The sequence below is a fragment of the Caretta caretta genome, chromosome 9 (assembly GCF_965140235.1).
Source record: "Caretta caretta isolate rCarCar2 chromosome 9, rCarCar1.hap1, whole genome shotgun sequence".
Lineage (NCBI taxonomy): Eukaryota > Metazoa > Chordata > Testudines > Cheloniidae > Caretta > Caretta caretta.
Genome location: NC_134214.1, coordinates 54,089,827 through 54,106,922, shown reverse-complemented (window position 1 = coordinate 54,106,922; position 17,096 = coordinate 54,089,827). Strand labels below are relative to the sequence as shown.

General features: G+C 53.0%; 1 protein-coding gene across 1 annotated transcript in view; it reads left to right on the top strand.

Moving 5' to 3' along the window:
• The window catches only part of LOC125642807 (ovotransferrin), a 72,789-nt gene extending 56,450 nt beyond the window's left edge, over positions 1-16,339 (top strand). Inside the window, exon 25 of the mRNA XM_048864616.2 lies at positions 9,814-16,339. Within this exon, the coding sequence (XP_048720573.2) occupies positions 9,814-10,030 (217 nt within the window). The 3' untranslated portion in view covers positions 10,031-16,339. The remainder of the gene's footprint in view (positions 1-9,813) is intronic.
• The last annotated feature ends 757 nt before the right edge of the window (positions 16,340-17,096 follow it).

Genomic DNA, 17,096 nt, shown 5'->3' with positions numbered 1-17,096 from the left:
TTTGTAACAATAATGGAATGAAATGATTCAACAGTCTCATCCTGCCGGCTTTTCTAGATGCCCAGAGGCCTCAGTTACTATTTGCATCAGAGCCCAGCTTGGGCCTGACAGTCTAAACGCCCTTAGGACCAGCTCTGCTCTCCTCTTCGGCCTTTCAGAGGCAACTCAAGCACACAGTGTAGGCTTTCTTGGAGCGCTTCCCTCCCACCTGTCCCCCTTTCTGTTAACTTCAGGCCCCCTGGTGTGGCAGAGGAAGGAGAAGGGGGATAAACAAAATCAAAGGCTAACAAAGAGGGTTCCCCCCACTCCAGGGCAGTGCGGAGAGACGGGGGACTGTGATTAAGGGGGAGAAACAGGGCAACAGAAATCTCTGACACATTGATTTCATTCATGTGTGTGTCCCCTAGAGCAGTGGTTCTCAAAGCCAGTCCGCCGCTTGTGCGGGGAAAGCCCCTGGCGCGCTGGACCAGTTTGTTTACCTGCCGCGTCCACAGGTTCGGCCGATTGCGGCTCCCACTGGCCGCGGTTCGCCGCTCCAGGCCAATGGGGGCTGCGGGAAGCAGCGCGGGCCGGTGAAGGGGCTTGGAATATTTTGGGGAAACAGGAACTCCAAGTGGTCCTTTTCCTGAATCTTTGTCTAACTCACTTGGTGGTGGCAGCAGTACTCATTCAAGGACAAGGAAGGATTTGTACCTTGGGGAAGTTTTTAACCTAAGCTGGTAGAAATAAGCTTAGGGGGTCTTTCATGCGGGTCTCCACATCTGTACCCTAGAGTTCAGAGTGGGGAGGGAACCCTGACACTGGTCTAGCTGCTTTTGTAATGTGGAATTCTGTATGGTTTGATGTATGCTAGGTCAGGTTTCCCCTCTAATTTGAGCTCTATGATGGGATATCTTAACCATAAACGTTCAGTTTGTCCCTGTATTAGCCAGGACTCCTCGTGCCCGCACTTTCCTGCACCAGGCCTGACTCTTTCCAGATGGCGTTCTGCACCTTTATTGCTTTTCATTAATTTTCCAAGCAGTGCAGATTGTTGGGAGGGAATGTCCTTGAAAATTTTCACTTTCGCTTGCAAACTGTTACCCGATTTCTGAAGTCTCGCCTCCCTTAGGAAGTGAGCAGAAGCATCTTCCCGCAGATAGAGTCTAGGGCCAGGAGTTGGGCGATGGAGGGTTTTCTTCTCAGCTCTGCCACTGACCCATACTCTATGGTCTTGGGCAAGTCACTTACCCTTTCTGTGTCAGTTTTTCCTCTGCAGAATGTAGAATACCTTGTGCTCTGTAGGTGACAAGTGCAGTGTAGGTGCTAAGTAATGTTCTCTAGTGACACATTTGGTTTCCATCGATGAAAGAGTAATGTGGCAACTGTCCAGTTTAGAATTAATCGACTCCATTGTTGGTCTGAGTTTTCTTCTGCTTCAGAAGTGTCTGCAGGTGGAGATCCCAGTATGCCATGGGCAGGTATACCTCAGGGACCAGACCACAGTGCTCCAGAAATCTTGGCTGGCTGCTCCAAGTTCCCTCATTTTGCTTTAAACCACAGCACCTAGCATCCCCAATGAGGTAAAGCCCTGTTCTTTTGCAAGTGATTGCTCATGTGTATTCCACAATAGGTGTTTTTGCTCATCACGTGCACCGGTGCCGGAAGTATTTCCCCTAGCAGCACCCATGGGGGGGGAGCGCCCCCTGCGACCCCTGGAGTGGCGCCTGCCTGGTGCAGTATGTGGGGAGCTGCCCACTCCCCCACCCTCAGTTCCTTCTTGCCGCCAGTGAAGATGCGTTGGAACTGCTCTGCTCCAGCTTTGCTGTAGCTCGTCCCCAGAACTGTTCGTTCGGTCACCGTTAGTACCTGTAGTTAGCTGTTTCGTTAGTCAGTGATCCCAGGCCGGGGCATGCCCCGCACCCCGGGGTTTAAGTCATGCGGCTCTTCTAGGCGTTCTATGCCAAGAAGTGACCCTCGTGCAGAATGTTTGTGCTGTTTGGGAAATACCCATATCAGCAAAAGGTGCAAGATTTGCAAGTCATTTAAGCCTCGGACCAAAAGAGAAAGGGACATTAGGCTCCGGGCCATCCTGATGAATGCTGACCCTGACTCGGGCACACTGCTCCGAACCGGTACCCGGCACCGCAGCGTCAGTACGTGGCGACCCTCCGGTTCCATCGACCAGTCGGCACCGCTCCCCATCCAGAAAGTCTCCCTCTTCACAGTGGCACCGAGGCAAGTCTGGGACAGAGGCTAGGCCCATGTCGGGCAGTCCTCGATCCCCACTGGGCCCCAGGCCTCCAACTCATGTTGAGCGGACTAGCCCGGCCCCTTCGGAACAGGCCTCTCTGGATGTCCGGAGGCCGTCCACACCTGAAACCCTCCAGGCGGCCCGGGACATTATGTCCATGCTGGTGCCCGGAGCGCCGCCGATGTCGGCCCCATGCTCCAGAGGCAAGCCTCCGCTGGGATCTCCACAGTCACCTCCAGCCCAGTACCGGTCTCGGTCGAGGGAACATTCCCGACACCGTTCGCTGCCCAGCCACCGTTCAGGGCAGAGTCCATGTGGATCGTCCTCGACACCGACCAGACTGTCTGGCTGGGTTCTGTCCGGCCAGGACTCTTGGCACCGCTCGTCCTCAAGGAGCGAATATCGACGGGACCGCAGCAGGCATCGCCAACGGTCCTCATCTCGGAGGCGGTACTGCAGTCGGTCACGGCATGGTCGTTGACGCCGTTCCCACTTGGACTCCAGCTCCAAGTCTCTGCCAAGACATTGCAGTCCCAGGCGTCGATCGCTGGCGTCTCGCTGTCGTGGGCCTGCCCGTTGAGGAGCAGCTGTTACCGTTGGTACCGGTCCTCCACATTGAGATTGCGGTACTGTGGCTGACGTAGATCTCGGCACCGCCACTCCTCCCGGTCCAGAGACAGCAGCAGATCTTACCCCAGCCTGGTCTCCATTCGTAGCCATCCTTCGATGAGCTAGGCCAGTCCACCCGAACAGCCGGCCCTGCCAGTGCCACAGCAGGTGCAGTGGCACCGAGGGTTGCGGCTGGCCCTATGGTACCAGTGGGCACCGTGGCCTCCCGCGCAGCCCCCAGTGGGAGCTCGCTTGGTGGCCAGAGCTTCAGAAACACAGTCGGCCTCCCTCTCCAGATGCCCCGAGAAAGGAGTCAGTGGGACGTACGTCCTCGGAACCATGCCCGGAGTCCATCCAGGTGGTGGACCCGCCGGTGCCGGCCGATACCCAGAGCACCGCACTGGCCTCTTCGCCCTCACTCCTCCCTGAAGGAGGCAATTGCGGCCCTGCCCCCTCCGCCCCACAGGAGGACTTCAGGGTCCATCAGGAACTCTTAAAGAGGGTGGCAGCAAGCCTCCACCTCCAGGCAGAGGAGAAGGAGGAGCCCTCTAACTCCCTGTGAAACATGCTGTCCCTGTTGGCACCAGGTAGGGTGGCCTTGCCCCTCCATGAAGGGGTGGCTAAGATTTCAAATGCCTTGTGGCAAACACCGGCCTCGGCCTCCATCTCTAAGTTGCAGAATGCAAGTACTTTATACCCACTAAGGGGCATGAGTACTTGTATGCCCACCCGGCGCCCAACTCCCTGGTGGTCGGGTTGGTCAACCACAGGGAACGGTAGAGTCAGCCCACCCGGACCCCAAAGAACAAAGACTCTCAGAGACTGGACTCTTTCGGAAGGAAAATTTATTAGTCTTTGAGCTTCCAGTCACGAGTGGCAAACCATCAGGCTCTCCTGGGCTGGTACAAATTCAGTCTGTGGGGCTCCCTGCCCAAGTTTGAGGACTCCCTCCAGGAGCACAATAAGGAATTCAAGGCGCTAGTGGAGGAAGGGGCAGCGGCTGCTCAGGCATCCTTGCAGGCAGCCTTGGATGCTGTGGACACGGCCGAATGATCCATGGCCTCCGCGGTGTCCATGAGACAGGCGTCATGGCTCCTGCTCTCTGGGCTGTCCAGCAAGGCACAGTCTTCCATGCGGGATCTCCCGTTTGACCAGAAAGCTCTGTTTGCAGAGGAAACAGACACAAGGCTGCATGGCGTGAAAGACTCCTGCACTACCCTACAGACTCTGGGCCTCTATGTCCCGGCTCCGGCAAAACCTAAGTTCAAGCCGCAGCGGACTCCCACCCAGACCACCCTCCCGTAGTATGAGGCTGCCCATAAGAAGCACTGGGACTATAAAAGATGCCTTCAGAGGCAGTCTCGGCCTGCCCCCCAGCCTGGGTCCTCCAAGGGCAAGCAGGCAGGGAAAAGGCATTTTTGATGGGATGCTCGGGGGCACCCCGCCAGTCCTTATCAGGGATCCACCCCAAATAAAGCTCCCCTTCTCCAACCGATTTGTGTGCTTTCCTCCCAGAATGGTCGCAGCTAACCTCGGACCGATGGGTCCTCAACACCATCTCCCTGGGTTAGACCCTCCAGTTTACTTCCTCCCCGCCCAACCACCCCTCTCCCTCTTGGGGGACCCCTCGCACGAAGCTCTGCTCGAGCAGGAGGTGGGGCGGCTCCTAGGACTAGGAGCGATAGAGGTGGTGCCTGAGGAGTTCATGGGCAAGGGGTATTTTCCCCCTTATTCCTTATTCCGAAGGCCAAAGGGGGCTCAGGCCCATCCTGGACCTGCGAGGTCTGAACCAGTACATGGTGAAACTCAAGTTCCGTATGGTCTCCCTGGCCTGCTCCCTGGATCCCGGGGACTGGTACGCTGCCCTCGATCTACAGGACGCATACTTCCACATCCACATATTCGAGGGGCACAGGCGCTTCCTCCGTTTCATGGTGGAACAGAATCACTACCAATTCACGGTCCTCCCCTTTGGTCTGTCCACTGCCCCCAGGGTGTTTACAAAATGTTTGTCGGTGGTAGCAGCCTACCTCAGACGGCGGGGAGTCCAGATATTTCCCTATTTGGACGATTGGCTTGTCAAAGGCACCTTCCTGTCGCAGGTGAGGGATCACATGGCACTCCTCCTGTCCACATGCACCGCCTTGGGCCTGTTGATAAACAACACCAAGTCCACGTTAGTTCTGGTCCAACGCATAGAGTTTATCAGGCACTCCTGGATGCAGCGTTGGCCAGGTCCTCTTTCCTGCCAGACAGATTCGAGACCCTGAAAGGTCTCATCAACTCGGTCACAAGGTTCCTGGTGACGACAGCCAGGGTTTGCCTGCAGCTCTTGGGTCACATGTTGGCATGCACGCATGTGGTCCGTCATGCCAGACTCGGGATGAGGCCCCTCCGGCTCTGGTTGGCCTCGAAGTTCTCCCAGGCCACAGACAGGATGGACAAGGTCCTCACCATGCCAGACTCTGTGATCACCTCCCTACGGTGGTGATCTGCCCCAAACAACATGCTCCAAGGGGTCCCGTTCAGGGACAGGGCCCCGTCATTGGAGCTGGTGTCCGATGCGTCAGACCTGGGTTGGAGGGCCCATGTGGGGAACTTTCAGACTGAATGCCTGTGGTCGGCTCAAGATCTGACCCTACATATAAACGTCGAGGAGCTCAGGGCAGTACGGCTGGCATGCAAGGCCTTCCGCTTGCACCTAGAGGTCAAGATAGTCGGGGTCCTCACGGACAGCACGGCCTCTATGTTCTATATCAACAGGCAAGGCGGGGCCCGATCCTCTGCCACGAAGACCTCAAGCTATGGGACTTCTGTGTAGCCCACGACATCCACCTGAAGGTCTTCCACCTACCAGGCGCCCAGAACAAGAGGGCGAATCGCTTGAGCAGGGACTTTTGCTCTCAGCACAAGTGGTCCCTCCACCCGGAAAAGGCTCACCGGCTCTGCCGAAGGTGGGGAACTCCCCAGGTGGACCTATTTGTGACTCGGCAGAACCAGTGATGCCCCCAGTTCTGCTCTAGGGGGTGCCTGGGGAGGGGTGCTATCTCCAATGCCTTTATCCTGTCCTGGTCAGGCCGGCTTCTCTGCACCTTTCCCCCATTCCCTCCAGTCAGCAGAGTCCTGGAGAAGATAGACGGACAAGGCCCGGGTCCTTCTGATTGCCCCGGCATGACCCAGGCAGCATTGGTATGGGACCCTCAAGGCCCTGGCGGTAGCTCCGCCGTGGCCGTTGCCGCTTGCCTGCTCTCTCAGGACCAGGGCTGCCTCCTCCATCCCAACCTAGCGGCTCTTCACCTCATGGCTGTGACTGCTCACTGGTTAGGTGGAGAGGAAAGGTCGTGCTCAGAACAGGTTCAGCGCGTCCTCCTCGAAAGTAGACAGCTCTCCTCGCTGCGCTTATTTGGCGAAGTAGTCCCGGTTTTCTAGGTGGGTGGTGGACCAGGGTGCCTCCCCTGTGGCCGCCCCGATCCAGTTTATCCTTGATTACCTTCTCCTCCTGAGGGCTCAGGGCCTGGTGCCCTCGTCAGTCAAGGTGCACCTGGCAGCCATATCTTCCTTCCATCTGCCGGTGCAAAGGCACACGGTATTTTCCCATGCGATGACTGGCCGGTTCCTTAAGGGTTTGGACTGTCTTTTTCCATATTCTAGGGCCCCCGCCCCCCCCGGTCCCACAGTGGGACCTAAACCTGGCATTGGCTCGTCTCACGGGGGCCCCCATTTGAACCACTGGCCACGTGCTCCTGGTCTCACCTCTCATGGAAGGTGGCCTTCCTGGTTGCAATCACGTCGGTCAGGTGAGTCTCGGAGCTCAGGGCCCTGACCTCCAAGCCGCCATACACTGTCTTCTATGAGGACAAGGTCCAGCTCCGCGCACACCCTGCGTTCCTCTCGAAGGTGGTCTCCACCTACCACATGGGTCAGGACATTTTTTCTACCCATCCTCTGCCCCAAGCCTCTCGCACCCAGTGAGGAGCGCCATCTCCACACGCTCTGTGTGCGGTGGGCTCTGGTTTTCTACCTCTAGTGGACCAAGCCATTCAGAAGGTTCTTGCAGCTGTTCGTTGCCTTGGCTGAGTGCGCAAGGGGCCAGCCGATTTCCACTCAACGGCTTTCCAATCGGATCACTTTGTGCATCCGTTTCGAGCTGGCGGGTGTCCCCCCCGCCATCCATTGTGAGGGCACACTTGACTTGGGCGCAGGCCTCGTCGGCTGCCTTCGTGGCCCACATCCCCATCTAGGACATTTGTAGGGCCACCACATGGTCTTCGGTTCACATGTTTACCTCACACTATGCTATCATCCCCCAAACCAGGGATGATGCCGGGTTTGGCAGGGCTGTCCTCCGTCCTGGGAACTTGTGATGCCTACCCACCTCCAACAGATATAGCTTGGAATCACCTATTGTGGAATACACGTGAGCAATCACTCGAAGAAAAGACAATTACCTTTTCCATAACTGGTGTTCTTCGAGATATGTTGCTCATGTCTATTCCACATCCCACCCTCCTTCGCCTCTGTCGGAGTTGTCCGGCAAGAAGGAACTGAGGGTGGGGGGAGCGGGCAGCTCCCCTTATACTGCGCCAGGCAGGCACCACTCCAGGGGTTGTGGGAGGCGCCTCCCCCCCCCCCCCCCCCACTGCTAGGGGGGAAAACTTCTGGCACCGGTGCACGTGGCGAGCACGCACACCTATTGTGGAATAGACATGAGCAACACATCTCGAACACCAGTTACGGAAAAGGTCTTTTGTGCCAGGTGCTGTACCCGCATGAAGCAAGAGACAGTCCCTTCTCCAAAGAGATTATAGCCTAAGTAGGCAATGCAGGCACACAAGGTCAGAGGAAAGAAGGATTGTCCTCTCAGTGTTACAGGTGGGCAACTGAGGCATGGGGTGGTTAAGTGACTAGCCCAAGGTCACCCAGGCAGACTGAGTCAGAGCCAGGAACAACACCCTCCAGCCCTTAGCTCATCCATTTTTTTTACAGTGTTGCTGCAGTAATTTTTCAGAGAGTCCCAGATATCCAGCATGTCAAGCAGTGTGGTTGTGGTGCTCTACTCTGTTTTGGCCAGGTGCACTGTCTTTCTGCCCTACTCTGGTGTCGTCTTTGTATTTCTCTCTCTGTCCATCCTTCCCCTCTCTCCAGCTTTTCATGTGAGTCTCTGGATTTTATTTTTTTTAGCACTGGAATTAAATCCAGCGCCATCTGCAGAACTCACTAGGTTCCTTATTTGCATTAGATTAGCATATTTTTGCTGAGGAATGATCAGATCTCTGAATGGCTGACTCTGCTAATCCACATCTGAATAAGGGCAGGGGTAATTCCACTCCCCTAATTATCCCTTGGTAATCTTCTTAGTTAGTATCAGGCTCTGCTCTTGGCAGGCTAATTGCATTGCTGGATAACGAGATTTGTGTTACACGGGGCTGGCAGCGGGGCTTTTTAAAGCGATATCGCTTCTACCAGAAGGATGGGGAGGTGCACTGAAGCATGGAGCAAGGCTAGTGAGGAAATCATGGCTTCCCAGGAGAAGGTGCTTTAGAAGGTGTTGCCAGTTTCTGGAGTTGGAACGGGTAGGTCATTTAGATCCAGCCTGGTGCTATTGCTGTGTTCTAAAGGCAGCGTTGCCTGTGGCCCCGAAGCACACTGGTGTCAGCAGGTGTCAGGGCTTTTGCCAAGGCCGCTGAATTCTTGGGCCAGGCAGGATCTGGGGAGCTAAGTGCAATTCCTTTGTTCAAATATACTTTAAAAACCTTCGTTTTCTCCAGGTGCTTGTAGCGTGAGGGGGAAGGGAAATAGTATGAACCTGGCTGATGCTGTCGGAGCCGAAGTCTACGGGCACATAAATTATTAACCCCTGTCCATTCTCGACACTTTGCCCGGGGCTGTCTAAATGTGAAATCGCATCAGGCTTTTTCTTGTTCACTCCCCATCTCCTGTAGGAGAATTCCAGTTTATGGGGGGAAGTTTAAATTCAGCTTCCTTTTGAATCTCACGCTTTCAAACAAAGGTTGCCAAATACTGGCTGCGGTAAATTTTGAATTTGATAATTATAACAAGGGGCCAGGCTCTCTCCTCGGCTGCAGGCGAAGGACTCCCACATCAGAATAATGCTCTGTACACAGACTGGGAAGGGTGCAGCAAGACATACTCTGCTGAAGGGCAGATTTTCACAGAAGAGAGGGAGGTAATTTCAGGAATTGGGGACTTTGCAAATTGAAACTGTACAAGTTTCACCCAGAATCCCTGATGGGGGCAGCTGGCGTGTGAATGGCCTACTGTTCACTAGTATGTGCTGCCTGAGAGATTACTTTCCCCGACTTTGTCACTGGTTTTAAAAGGAACCATAATGTTCATGCAATGTGATAGTCGTGTGAAGGGAATCAGTCCACACGGCGGGTATGGCAAGCTCCCCAGCAGTGCTCCTCCATGAAGCTCCACGCTGCTTTGGAGGGATCCCCTCTGCCAATCAATGGGCAGGCCATTTCTCAGGCCTCTTCAGCCAGCTAGGAACTAGCTAGAGCCCAATAGTTCATTGCACTCGCTGAACAGCCATTAAACGGGACCTTTTGGTCCCTGCCAGCCTAGGCTGGAGGTTAGCCAGTAGCATCAGCTTAAAAGCTCCATGTCCCATTTTCACACCCCTGTAGACCCCCAGTGCCCTGAAGAGACTATTCTGTGGCATGAGCATCATAACAGGTGGGCAGAGTAGCTGGATGCTAGACACACAGTCTCCCCGCCTACCTGCTCCTTTTGACTTCTTGTTAAACCAGTGCACGTGTGTGGGTTTTCTTGTTCACCAGACTAGCTAGTAGCTCAGTACTAAATGCACCACTCCCCAAGCTGCATTGTTGGGTGAGGAAGGTTTGTCAGCGCTGGTGTTTACTGTTCCACTGGTAGACCCGTTGCATGAAGGAGGCTCGGTCTCTCCCCAGTTTATAATGTTTTCTATTTTCTCTCCTGCAAAACAGCAACACCTTGCGAGTGACTCGCTCAGCTGCCCCCAGCACCTTGGACGGCTCGACCTCCAGTGGGACTGCTCAGCTGGGGAAGAAGGGCAAGGAGTTTGACTTCTCACAGCTGCCCATGAAGGTGGAGCTGGTGGAATGCAGCGCCAGGGGCAGCAAGGCAGAGGAAGGCAGTGCTGATATTGATGACTTGGAGAAATGGCTGGCCAGGATTGCCTGAAAGCAGAGGGGGTTAGGGGTGGACGCAGAAACTAGCAAAGGGGAAACTAATGGTAAAGGCACTTAGCATCTGATGGGAAAGTACCGATGGGAAGGGGTGGGGCCCAAAATGTAATCTTGCTGTGGAAAGAACTTCAGGTATGCGCTGGCAGTAAATCCACTGTTACCTGCACTGGGCTGGGTTTTAATCAACCTATGAACATATTTGCCACTGTGATTTCAGTCAGTTGCAGTCCTTCCTATTCCTATCCCATGCTCCCCTTCTGGGAGGCTGCCCCTAGTGCTTGAGCTGCAGAGAGTTGGGGTAAGGAGCCTCTGGTTGTCCCAGGCAGCCTCCAAAAGATGGGAAGGTTATGTTTGGATAGCAGAAATTATTTCAAGATTGGACTGTGCAGCTGCTCCTGCTTTACCTTGGCATCTTGGCCCTCGTGCCCATGGTCGTTACTAACCTCCCTACTCATGGCATCTGATTTCTTCTCCCATTCCTGTCCTCTGTGATTTGGGCACAGTGAGTTTGTGATCTTTGTGCTGCCACAGCTAAAATGTCCAATTGCACATGCTACTGGGAAATCCCTGCCTGCTATGGAATGTACTAAAGCTGCTTTCATGGGTGTTGGCCAGCATCCCGCTATTTCCCCCCTTCCCACCTCCTTTTCAAAAGGAACACACAGCCAGATTGTCAGATGTGCTCAGCACCCCTAAGCACCGATATGGAAGTGACCAGATTGTCAGATATGCATAGTAGGGGCTGGAGGGTGCTGAGCATGTCTCATGATCTGGCCACTTTCATCTGGATGCCTAAGTGGTTGCTGAACTCTTGGAAAATCTGGCCCGGATAGTAAAGGTGGTTGATGATCGTTGTGTAAATGGGGGCTGCTGTTCTGTTTGGCTCTCGCCCAGTCTTTGGTGCTGATTCGCTTCTGCAGAGTGCACAATGCTAAGAAAACTCATGCATTCCTGTACATGACTTCTCAGTGGTGTACCGTTCTATAATGTGATCTTCATAAATGCACACAATAGTATTTGTAACACAAATGGTCGGTCGAGGTTAAACTTCTGGGAGGCCTGTATGCCTGGGTCTGAATATAACCCAGTTCTCCTTCCCCTGTGGGGCTCCAGCCTGAGTGCTGGATTCACCTCTCTCCACGTAGACATGCCCCAGCTTCAGCTCTGTTTTTTCTTGAGACAGAACAGCAGCTTGCTGGTGCTCAGGTTGTGCTCTGGAGCCACCTGTGCCTTTAGCATCAGGAGTGCAGCACCCATACTGAGGGAACGGAAACCAGAGCAATTGGAAGTGAACCTGACTAGCTAGATGGTGTGTCTCATATAGAGCCTTGGCTGCCTATCTTATGTGATGGTGCCCTAATCTCCTGGTGAAATCCTGGCTCCTTTTGAAGTCAGTGGGAGCTTTGCCATTGACTTCATGGGCCAGGAGTTCACCCTTGATCTTTAACTGGGGCAGGGTCTAGAATTGCAGCGGTCTCGCACAAATAATATGTATTAAAACCCCATTCAGGTGCATGTTTCGCCTGTGTTTTGTCTCCCAGTCTTTCGGTTAGGCCCTCTTCTTGCAAACGTACCCAAGTGGGCTCACTCAGTTCAGCACATTAGTAAGAGGTTTGAAGAACAGAACTGTCCCTATGTGGGATCTACATGCCCCTCTGACTCAGTGATGTCGTAAGCAGAGTTTGACATCAGGATTGTCCTAGAATGAATTGTGTTGTCACTTCAGTTGGACAAGGCCATAAAAAGAGAGAGGTAGGGGTTGACTTTTAAAGGCGTTTTTTGTTGTTTACAGATAGACAGTGATTGTCATAGGAGCCAGGAATACCTGCACAGAGGGCCTAAGAAGATCAGTTTACTGACCTGAGTGGGAGCAGTCATTCCAGTATAGGTGTTTCTGATGAAGGTTCTTGATGACAAAGGGGAAAGCATTGAAAGTTTCTCAGCACTTGTTACATGTTTGTCCCCTGTAATGTTTAAAGCCAAGGGATCTGTTGTGGTTCCCAGATGCGGTGCCCTGTTGTGTGTTACATGTATGATGCTTAATTTTGCAAAGGAACAATTCTGTAGCAGTCTGCTTCTTCCTGCGGATGTACTCAGCCCATTGGGGTCTGGTCCAGGACCTGTCGGAGTCCTACTTTAGCACATGTTGGATCTGGTCTAAGAGCTCTTTCCAAAGGTGGAAAGAGTGAACTGACTGACCTTGGGAGTGATTCCGCAAACAAGCCAGCAGGGTGTTAGCAGCAGAAGGGGATGGGGGAGGAAGTGGTGGTTTTAATGGGCTGGCTGAGGAGATAACGCATCCTCTTGGTGACCTTTTCCAACAGTTTCCTTCACTCCCAGTGGGGGCTCTGGCAGTGAGCATTGTCTGTGCCTCCAGTGGAGTCTTCCCGCAGAGCTCACTGAGGGAATCCTTTGTGATGCTGGACTGCTCATCCTGCCTCTGCTTCCTTAATAGGAATCTTCTCTGCAAAGAGGTGCTCGCTGACCAGAGGCCACCTGCTGCTTTTTTGTCTCCCAGGCAATAGGCTTGTGGTCTGCTGATTATTTCCTCCACACTGTATCTGCTGAAGAGAGCAGCTGCTGGTACCCGGGAAATGCCGTTGCTGCGTTTTTTTTGTGGCCGGATTTGGCATTATCTATAACCCAGCCGCTCTCTTGGTCTAGAGGGTGGGAGGGAGGTGGTGGCTGGTCCTCTTCTTGGCTATGTTGGTAAGAATTCAGTATTTGAACTTTGCTCCTGGTAAATCTTGTTCCCTCCCCTCCTTTCAGCCTGATGTTCTCTGTGGGCCCCTTCTTGCCATGTCAAGCAATACACCATGGCGTATCTTCTATCAAAGGTTACATTCTGTATCCACATAGTCTTCTCTCTGACATCTGTACACTCTGCTGTCCTTAGCACTAATGCGTGTATAAAGCTATGCAGCAAGAGCAGATTGACTTGTGCTACTCCCGTCAATTGGAGCCAGGTGTTTGTTTGCAAACAGCATCTTTTCTTGAAGAGAAGTGAATGTCTGAGCTGGTCTTTGCATCCAAAACTGCCAAACCTGTGGGACTAGATGAATCTCTCTTAAAACTGTGTGACCAGCCCTGTTCCCTGTAGCAGCAGTTGGGAGGATTAAATATACTGCTAACACTTAGTGTAAGTGGAGGAGTGAGGGGGTGGCATGCTGAACTACCCCTCCTTTGCTTCCCCCTCCACCCTCCCCAGCCCAAACACCCCCCTACCCCTTCCCACGGCTCCCTCTTTGAGTTGGGAATGCTAAGACAGTATACTTTCCAACGCCTCTTTGGGAGACAGGTCCTTCCCAGGCTGCTCTGATTTTAAAACCTGTCCCTGGGCCTAGAGAGAAGCGAAGCAGGATGCTCATGTCACAAGCCCAAAGGCTCACAAATGATTTTTGTGTTAAGTATGTTGCACTCTTCAATTTCCAAGCATAAACTTTTCAGCAGCAGAAAGTTGCTAGAGGTACTGGTCACCAGTCACATTTTGAATTTAGTTAGCCAGGGCAAGGGTCTGATCTGGTCAGTCTGTACCTGCAATGCTGAAGCAAGGAATGAAGAACTTATGCTTTTTTTCCCCTTTGCTACTAGCAGCCTTCCTCTTGGGAAGCCCCAGGACCTAGGAGCCTGTGTTTGCTTTTAAATTATTCTCGGTAAATGTGGTCACTTAAATAAAGAAGTTTGGCTCTATGTTCTCAGTCCTCATTCAGTGCTGCAAGCAGCCATCTGTTGCTGTCCTTTCCTGGCTTCTCTTTTCACCAGGCCCACCAACTGGGCTAAGCCAGGCAGAATGTGGCAGCTCCGTAATAATAGGGCACTAAATAGCCCTTGAGCCAGGGGCATTTCTCTGAATGTCGGTTATTGGAAGGCTTGTTGCCCTCACAACAAATTTCACAAGATTTGTTCTGGCTCAGTGTTGTGAAACCGGGGCAAACCTGGCTCCTATTGATTGAGCTGAATTCAGTAAGAAATCAACTTATGCTAAATCATTAAGTGAGGCTTAAATCAAATTTGGTGTGTTTCCATGCACTTCATGTCTGTCCGTCCACTGCTTAACTGGCATTATTAAACTGCTTTTGGTCACACCAGCTTAACCTCCCTAGAGATACGGCCTTACTTGTGTCTCTGAGCCCTGGTGCCTTAGCAGTGGCCTTACAGCTGCGTCTGTGCCGTGGCACATCCCAGCCCCGTGACTTCGTTCCACTGAGCCAGCACAGGGAACCTGCTGTTGCTGCTCAGTTTCCTGTCGTGTCCTGCAGAGACACCTGCCCTGCCTCCTGCCGGTCTGGGAGTAGAGATGTTCCTTAGCTTGGTGCCCTCCATAGGCCCTTCCACCCATAAGGCTGGTGCACCGCTCTGTGATCATAGGCAGGAGGGACTGGAGGGGTGCTGCTTCAGTAAAGATAAGCAAGCTCCTGCCCTTCTCTCCCCAACTGCAGCCTCACTTTGGCTCCCTTCAAATCAGCTGCACTTAGTGCACATTTAAGGCAAACTTTCCCTGGGCATCCTAAGGTTGGGACTCTTCGGTTTCTGTCAGTGTGGCCGTACTTCCATGAGTGGCCTGCTTAATTAAAGCAGGGGCTATGGCAGACTTCTCCTGGGGCTGCTAATTGGTCTCTTCCTCCTCCACAGTGCATTACTTGCTAACTAATTACTTTGCTAAGTCTGTGGTGCAGGGAGGAATTGGTTCTGGAAGAGGGACGGCCCAGCAGCCAAGCAGCGGTTTAACATCATCACATCTTCCCCTGCATCAGGCTGGAGAAAGTTCTCCTTTCCCCAGGGGTGAGGTATGGGGAAAGTCTCCTCTGGCCTGCCAGGAATGAAGGGTCATAGGGTGTATCAGTAATGACCCTCACCACAGACCATCAGCAGGGCTACACCCCGCAGCTCCCAAAAAGCAAGTCTCTGCTGTCAGCAGTAGTAGGCTATTATGTGAACTAGCTGCTTAGGGGAACGCTGCAAACTTAACTAGTGGTTACCCCTCCTCCATGCTAGAAGCCAGGAAGTGCTATAAGAGACAATGGAAAGCCCTGTTCCCTGACTAGCCAGCAGATGAGATTCAGGGGATGGAGACCATGGCTTGGCATTTTCCCAGTGCAGTCACCTTAATGCTATTCCCAAGCCCCACCCAGCTGTTGGGGGAAAAGGGCACTGCACTCACTTTGTCCCTGTCGAGCTGGCTGGAAGAGGTGGTTTCAAATCACGACTGCTTTCAGGAGATGGACAAGATGGGCTCAGGGTGTCCTGGGAATTTATACTGCTGGTCCTTGGGCAGTTCACCTAGCTGAGCAGCAGACAGGGTGAAGATGGAAAGAAATGCCACAAATTTCCATTCTGTTTTTAATAACCAGGCTAATTGCTTGGATTAAGCAACTGCCCATGAAGTGTGTGATTTAGGGGGGAGCGAAGTGTGTGCAGAACTCTGCTACGACCAGGAGGGCAAAAGCCCTGTAGATGCTCAGAGCGTGTAGCTCCTAGCCAAGCCGTGATGTGTCTTTCCATCCTGCTGGCACTATCCATGAGTGCTGCTGTCAGAGAGAAGCTATTTTCATTTGGTCTTAGCCATATGGGTGAGCTGTGATGTGTAGGAGAGCTGTACAGCGGTGCAAAATGGCCAATGGGAGCTATGGGGGCAGTGCCTGGGGGCAGCAGTGTGTGGAGATCCTACCCCCCCCCCCCCGCCCGCCTGGGAGCTGCTGCCAGAGAGGTTTGTGGGTTGCTTTCAGTGGTCAAGCACCTCACCCCCTCCTGCACCCCAGTGCCCTTGCCCCAGCCCAGAGCCTGCAGCCACCACCCAAACTCCCTCCCAGAGCCTTAGGCAGGTGGGGGGCGAGGAGGGGTGGGACTTGGACCCATTCTGGGCACCACCAAAAATTATACAAACCTGCTACCCCTGCCCAATATCAAGTGGTACCAAAATATCCCGATATCAAGGATGGTACAAAAACATTTCCCAAGGGTAATAGAAACACACTAACCTCTCCTAAAAGATAAGGTCAGGATAACAGTGTGTAATAGAGATGTTTTAATCAAACCAACATGTACAAGGTGGGTAATAACTAGCCACGTCAGGGGGCAGTAACTATGTCAGAGGTGCAGTACATAACTTGTTTGTATGGGGGTATAAAAATGTATCTCAGAGGAAGCGTCTTTGTCTAGCCTAGGGAGGAACGGAAAGTCCCGCCAGTCACTGAGCTGGTCATTTGTTCTGGGCATACATGTATTAGAGATCCACTAGAGTCTGCGGGATACTACTAGCGTGCTTTGTCGACAATAAACCTGGCATGGTGCCTTCGTACCCTGACATCTTGTGGTCATTGGACAGTTTGCTCGAAGTCTGCTATGCCACCTGTCTGCTCAGAGCAGGGGCAGCACACAGGAAGAACACAAAAAATACACACACACAGCCGAACATCTAACCACGCAGCTGTCAACCTCAAGTCCTGTAAACCCCCCCCCCCCCCCGGGTTCCCCCAGCGAAATTCCCTTCTCTTCAAATTCCCCCCAGGCAGATCTCCATCAGCCCCTGTCAAAACTTAGTTCGCTCTGAGTCCGTAATTACTTAAATTAAGCCTGTTAAAGCTTAAAATAAAATCCTATGAAAAGCAGAAATTTGCATGTAGGGGCAACACCCGAGTCAGAGCCCAGCTTAACTGTGCAGGGAAGACAGACCTGTAGGTTTTGTCTACCCTTAACACGCTACAGTGGTGCTGCTGCAGTGCTTCAGCGGAGACAGTACAACAATGGGAGGGGTTTTCCCATCACTGCAGCTAATCCACCTCCCCGAGAGGCAGTAGCTAGGGTGATGGAAGAAATCTTCCAGTGGGGTTAGGGCACCTTACTTCGGTCTCTTGAGGTGCGGATCTTTCACATCCCCAAGAGACGCAGCCATGCTGATGTAAGTTTTCAGTGTGGACCACCCCGTTGATCTTACAACTGAAACAGACAAAAAATGGGAGGAGAAATAGGAGCCCAGGGAGGTCAAGTGACCAGCCCGAAGTCACCCAGCAGGCCAGTACAAGACTGTTTATTACTCATTTTGGACAATGAGTTTTCTTCCA